Genomic DNA, 6732 nt, shown 5'->3' on the forward strand with positions numbered 1-6732 from the left:
CGAAGTCGGGTTGCTAGCCGCGCGACACCGCAGCTCTTCCCGTTCCGAAATCGGCCAGCTCCGCGATGGCGAGTCCGCAGGCGACTGGAGCCCTCAGGCTGGTTCCGACCGGAGGCCGCCGCCGGCTCCACGATGTTAGGCCCAACAACATCGGGGACCCGATAGGGAAAAGTCGGGTCCCGTACAGGGATGAGATTAAACGGTTTCACCCACACCCCCCCCCACATATACACAGCCTAAAAAATAATAAAAACTAGAGTCAAAACATACATTTAACGAGACAACAATTAAAAAAAGACAGACGGACTGTAGTCGAGAACATTGGGGGCCAATGTTTACCTGCCTCGGGCCCAGTGAGGCTTCATAGCATGGAACGGTGGTGCAGCGGTAGAGTTGCTGCCTCACAGCGCCAGAGACCCAGGTTCGATCCTCACTACGGGCGCTGTCTGCATGGAGTTTGTACGTTCTCCCTGTGACCGCGGTGGGTATTCTCCAGGTGCTCCGGTTTCCTCCCATACTCCAATTGCCTCTAGTGTGTAGGATAGTGCAAGCATACGGGCTGGTCAGCACGGGCTCGGTGGGGCCAAAGTGCCCGATTCCACACTGTGTCACTAAAACCTGAAGTAAATCAGGAACGGAATGACCTCCTTCGGTTCCGCAACAAGTCCGTGATTCTAAACAATGATGAACACGGTGAGCGATCTGGAAAGTACAGCATCTCATCGTCAAGAATGTGGCCTTAATCGAAGGCCTTTCTCCGCGGTAACCCTCCGTCTTGTTTCAGTCAAGTACGCGCCTCTATCGATGGAGAAAGTAGACATGGCACGGACGGCAACCTACTCACACTACGCTGGAAGAAGCCAGAAATGAAGGGGATTTTCAACCAGATACGATATCGACGGCTGGGATCTGAGGTGTGGAACCAGGTAGGAGTTCGCGGCCTGTCCTGCATGGAGCACCCCTCACACCTTTCTCCATCGCACACTTTGCGCACATCCCATTTGGGACAGATTTCATTCAGCAGCCCAAGATATACAAAGCTAAACCTCCCATGCAGGAGATCATATGTCTGAAGTAGATTAAACTGTCCCCAAGGCATAGAGATGGTGTAGATGGGCATGTTGGTCGGTGTGGGCAAGTTGGGCCGAAGGGCCTATTTCCATGCTGTATGACTCTATGCGATGAGATGCTGCATCTGCAAGCCTTGTCAGCTCTGGAGTATCAACCTCGGACCAAAGAATGTGTCGCTCAGACTGGAAGACAAGGGAAGAATGAGTGGGCGACTCTGTCCAGCGAGAGGGTGGAGGGACAATATCTCTCCGTCTCGGGGTTCAGGGAAGTCACTGTCTCTGTGGCTCAGAACATCGGGGGTCAATGTTTACGTGACTCGGGGCCCAGTGAGGCTGCATGGCATGGAACAACTTATGGATGACACAGTAGCGCAGTGGTATAGTCGTCAGAGACCCGGGTTCGACCTCGACTACGGGTTCTGTCAGTACGGAGTTTGTACCTTCTCCCTACGACCGCGTGGGTTTTCTCCGGGTGCTCCGGTTTCCTCCCACACTCCAAAGACGTGCAGGTTCGCAGGCTAATTGTCTTCTGTAAATTGCCCCTAGTGTCCAGGATGGACCCAGCGTGAAGGGGTGATCGCTGGCCTGCGCAGACACGGTGGGCCGAAGGGCTCCGTTTCCACGCTGTATCTCTTAAAACTAAAACTAAAAGCGTGCTTCCTGGTGTAGCTTGTGGAAACCACCTCTCGTCTCTGCTAGAAATCCCACCCATTCTTCTAAACGCCAGGTTTATCATACCCAACCGCCTCACCACTGGATAAATTCACAACCAAGGAAGTATTCTCATGAGTGTGTAGAAAGGAACTGCAGGTGCTGGTTGAAATGGACAGTAGACACAAAGTGCAGGAGTAACTCAGCGGGTCAGGCGGCATCTTTGGAGGAAAAGGAAGGGTGACGTTTTGGCTCGGGGACCCTTCTTCAGACTGCGATCTCATGATTTGCCACTCATGCATCCACTCCACATAGATATCCCACTTCCTTGCTGGTTATATTCAGGAGACAAACACAAAAAAGACTATTTTTAATGGCTAACTCTATTGACTGGAAACAGAGCCTGGAAAAAGTGATTGTGATTTCTTACCATTGTAAAAGTAACCAGGTCTAATCTCTTCTTTTCTTACAGACAATCTGCAACTCAAGTGAATCGAAGACTCATGGTAATAGCACAAAGCAAGGGGTCTTGGTTTGGTCTATTAATGTCACATGCTTGCTGTGTTTGCCTGCTATCCAGTCATATTATAATATGATGAGTACGATCAAGTCACCCAGTCTGAAGAAGGGTCCCAATAGACACTAGACAATAAGTGCAGGAGTAGGCCATTCGGCCCTTCGAGCAGCACCGCCATTCAATGTGATCATGGCTGATCATCCCCAATCAGTACCCCGTTCCTGCCTTCTACCCATATCCCCTGACCTCTGCTATTTTTAAGAGCCCTATCTAGCTCTCTCTTGAAGGCATCCAGAGAACCTGCCTCCACCGCCCTCTGAGTCACGAGAATTCCACAGACTCACCACTCTCTGTGAGAAAAAGTGTTTCCTCGTCTCCGTTCTAAATGGCTTACTCCTTATTCTTAAACTGTGGCCCCCGGTTCTGGACTCTGTGAGAAAAAGCGTTTCCCTCGTCTCCGTTCCAAAATGTATTTTCCCGAAACGTATTTTCTCCAGCGGTGCTGCCTGACCCGCTGAGTTACTCCGGCACTTTTTTGTGCCTATCTTCGGTATAAACCAGCATCTGCAGTTCCTCTCTGCACACGCACAACTATCACGACTGTGAGGCAAATATGAAAATACCAGACTGCAGAATATAGTATTACAGCATTATGGTCACAGAAAAAAATGTTTGCGGTCCACAATGAAGCAGTGTGCAAGATCAGGACAACACCCCAGCTTGTGGGAGTTGAGTTCTTCAATCTAGTAGCAGTGGGGACGAAGCTGCCCCTGATACATGCTTTCAAGATTTTCGACTTTAGACATAAAAGCATAGAAAATGGGTGCAGGAGTAGGCCATTCGGCCCTTCAAGCCATTCATGCTGATCATCCAGAATCAGTGCCCTGTTCCTGCTTTCTCCCCATATCCCTTGATTCCGTTATCCCTAAGAGCTATCTCTAACTCTCTCTTGAATTCATCCAGTGAACCGGCCTCCACTGCCTTCTGTGGCAGCGAATTCCACAGATTCACAACTCTCTGGCTGAAAAGATACAATGCTGAAACGGGCCCACCAAGTCAGGGACGACCAGCGATCACTAGCACTATCCTGTACACTGGCGACAGTTTACAGTGTCAATGTCTTTGGGGTGTGGTAGTTTGCACCTTCTCCCCTGTGACTGCGTGGGTTTTCTCCGGGTGCTGCGGTTTCCCATCACATTCCGAAGATGGTCACGTTTGTAGGGTAATTGTATTGGGTAAATTCCAAATTGTTCCTGGTGTGTTGGTTAGAACGAATTAATGTTTGTCGGCGCGGACTCGGTGGGCCGAAGGGCCACTTTCCCAACTGTATCTCTAAACTAAACTAAAAACAAAGGGATAGGGGGTGGAAGCGAGGGGTGTGGATGGGAAAGTTTGATGACGAGAAGCGTTAATGGGAAGGAGTTCAACGGGAAAGACAGTGAAGCTGATGGAGACTTCAATGGGAGAGGTGGAACTAGGGTCGCCAACTTTCCCACTCCCAAATAAGGGACAAAACGGTCAAAATACGGGACAAATTCCCCCACGGCAATCCGTTTGACCGACTCGGCCGTGGCTGGGTGAATGATGAGTTGGCCCGGGTGCTGGACTGCACACAAAGCCCAGCCGGCGGGCCAGCTGAGGAGTTTTGGCCCGGGCCACGTGACATCGCGCGCAAAGTCCGGCGCCCCGTCCAACTCATGAACCGATGATCGGCCGTGAAAAGGAGGGGTGGTAGTGTCGGCGGTAAGCGAAGGTCCGAAGGTCGGACAGCTGGCCGGGCTGCCGACCGACGGGGCCACGGGCGAGGCGAGGTGCTGCTGCTGCTGCACTCCATGGGCTGCACTACGTCGGGCCGGGTGAGGCGGGCAAAGACGCGGCACTCCGACCCGACAGTCCCCTCGACCCGAGTAGCAGCGGTCAAATACGGGACAAGGGTGGTCCCGTACGGGACAAACCAGTTTAGCCCAAGATACGGGATGTCCCGGCTAATACGGGACAGTTGGTAACCCTGGGTAGAAGGGAGCTGGGGATGTAGAGGGAGGTGCTTTGTTGGGAGGGGGCAGGAATCAGGGTGGGGCAGTGATAGGTGGGTGAGGGGGTGAGAGAGCGACTTCAATGGCAAGCTTAGATCTCCAGTGCGTTGAAGTTTTGACGGGGCTCAAGGTCGAGGCATGGGTTGTGGTGAGAAGGCAGCTCCAACCATCTTTCTTCCGGTGACCATTTTGTTTCCTCCATCAGAGAACTGCACGATCCAGCTGCATGCGGCCTTTGCTCACCAGCTCCAGATTCGCAGGATGCTTCAAAACATCTGGAGTGAATGGAGTGACGTTGCCTTCATCCCAGCTGGTGAGGACCACTGAGCCCTTTGTGCTGTTTCGGGGGTTGAGGGGTGAGGGGGGGACAGTGAAGCTGAAGGTTAACGTGGGGTTAGTGAGTGGTGAGAGGTTAAGGAGGGGTGGGTCAGTGTGTGGTCAGTGTAGTGGTCAGTGTGTGGTCAGTGTAGTGGACGAGCACTAGTGTTTCCAACTCTTGTACTAGCTGGGACCTCCCTATTTTGGGCTAAATTGGTTTGTCCCGTACGGGACCACCCTTGTGCAGTAGTATTTGACCGCTACTACTCGGGTCGAGGGGACTGTTGGGTCAGAGCGCCGCGTCCGTCCCCACCTCACCTGTCTCGACGTAGTGCAGCCCATGGAGTGCAGCAGCAGCAGCAGCACCTCGCCTCGCCCGTGGCCACGTCGGTCGGCAGCCCGGCCAGCTGTCCGACCTTCGGACCTTCGCTTGCCGCCGACACCACCAACCCTCCGACTCACGGCTGATCATCGGTTCATGAGTTGGACGGGGCGCCGGACTTTGCGTGCGACGTCGTGGCCAAAACTCCTCAGCTGGCCCGCAGGGCTGGGCTTTGTGTGCGGTCCAGCACCCGGGCCAACTCATCACTCACCCTGCCACGGCCGAGTCGGTCAACGGATTGCCGTCGGGGAATTTGTCCCGTATTTTGGTCCCTTATTTTGGGAGTGAGGAAGTTGCCGACCCTAGTGAGCTCACGGAGGGGGTTTTGGAGGGGGTGAGCGGGAGGGCCAGTGGCTGGCTACCTCCATTCCCCTCCCATCAAATCCCCAGGTCCATCAGCAGGTTGTGGTGGGACAAACTAATCGCAGCCTTGTGAAGACCTCGCTCCTTCTGTGGGTTATTCTAGCGACGTTGAACCGGTCGCATTTTCCAAAGCCATTTTTGTGTATTTTCCCAGCCATCACCAAGAGGTTGGAACTGCAGTGGAAGCTTGTCGACAACCTCCCACAGTGCCCAGGCAAGAGACTAGTGGAGCTGAAGTGGCAGGTGAGTGGGTCTTCCCCCTCCCCCTCCCCTCCCCCTCCCCGTCCCCCTCCCCCTGCCCGCCCCCCTCCCCCTCCCCGTCCCCCTCCCCCTCCCCCGCCGCTCCCACCTCCCCTCCCCCCTCCCTCCCCTGCCCCTGCCCCGCCCCCTCGCCCCTTTTCCTTCCCCCTCCCCCTTCCTCAGTATCCCATCCCTGCCTTCTCTCCATTACCCCCTGATCCCTTTAGCCACAAGGGCCACATCTAACTCCCTCTTAAATATAGCCAATGAACTGTGGCCTCAACTACCTTCTGTGGCAGAGAATTCCACAGATTCACCACTCTCTGTGTAAAAAATGATTTTCTCATCTCGGTCCTAAAAGATTTCCCTCTTATCCTTACACTGTGACCCCTAGTTCTGGACTTCCCCAACATGGGGAACAATCTTCCTGCATCTAGCCTGTCCAACCCCCTTAAGAATTTTGTAAGTTTCTATAAGATCCCCCCTCAATCTTCTGAATTCTAGCGAGTACAAGCCGAGTCTATCCAGTCTTTCTTCATATGAAAGTCCTGACATTCCTCACACACTCCAAAGACGTGCGGGCTTGTAGGTTAATTGGCCCTCTGTAAATTGTCCCTAGTGTGCAGAGAGTGGATGAGAAGGTGGCATAATATAGAATTATTGTAAACGAGTAATAAATGGTCAGACAGCATCTCTGGAGAAAAGGAATAGGTGACGTTTCGGGTACAGACCCTTCTTCAGACTGCATTTCCTTCCTATATAATAGATAATTGGCATGGACTAGGTTGGCTAAAGGGCTTGTGTTGTATCCATGCTGTATCTTTCAATTAAAATCTCTAGCCCAGACCATTTCTTGTTCATAATTCCCCGTCCCTGCCAACGTCCTCGATAATCTCCCCTGAGTCCTTACGGCTGGTGTCAAAATCCATCTGAAGAAGGGTCTCGACCCGAAATGTCACCCGATCCTTCTCTCCAGAGATGCTGCCTGCCCCACTGAGTTACTCCAGCTTTTTGTGTCCAATCTTCGGTCAAAATCCTTCCTGTGGTTTTCTAACCGTTTCCTGAGAAACCTGTCGCTTCCTTCACCCCGCCAAATAAGGGCTTTGTTTCCTCCAGTCCCCGACGGAGCCAGACATCGGGGTCACAGGTTACAGACTG

General features: G+C 52.9%; 1 protein-coding gene across 1 annotated transcript in view; it reads left to right on the plus strand.

The window, feature by feature from the left end:
- il12rb1 (interleukin 12 receptor subunit beta 1) overlaps positions 1-6507 on the plus strand; it is a 34035-nt gene extending 27528 nt beyond the window's left edge. Inside the window, exons 12-16 of the mRNA XM_033047195.1 lie at positions 785-926; positions 2194-2227; positions 4477-4584; positions 5489-5577; positions 6415-6507. Of these exons, the coding sequence (XP_032903086.1) occupies positions 785-926; positions 2194-2227; positions 4477-4584; positions 5489-5577; positions 6415-6507 (466 nt within the window). The remainder of the gene's footprint in view (positions 1-784; positions 927-2193; positions 2228-4476; positions 4585-5488; positions 5578-6414) is intronic.
- Positions 6508-6732: the final 225 nt, after the last annotated feature.

This window comes from Amblyraja radiata, chromosome 29 (assembly GCF_010909765.2).
Source record: "Amblyraja radiata isolate CabotCenter1 chromosome 29, sAmbRad1.1.pri, whole genome shotgun sequence".
NCBI lineage: Eukaryota > Metazoa > Chordata > Chondrichthyes > Rajiformes > Rajidae > Amblyraja > Amblyraja radiata.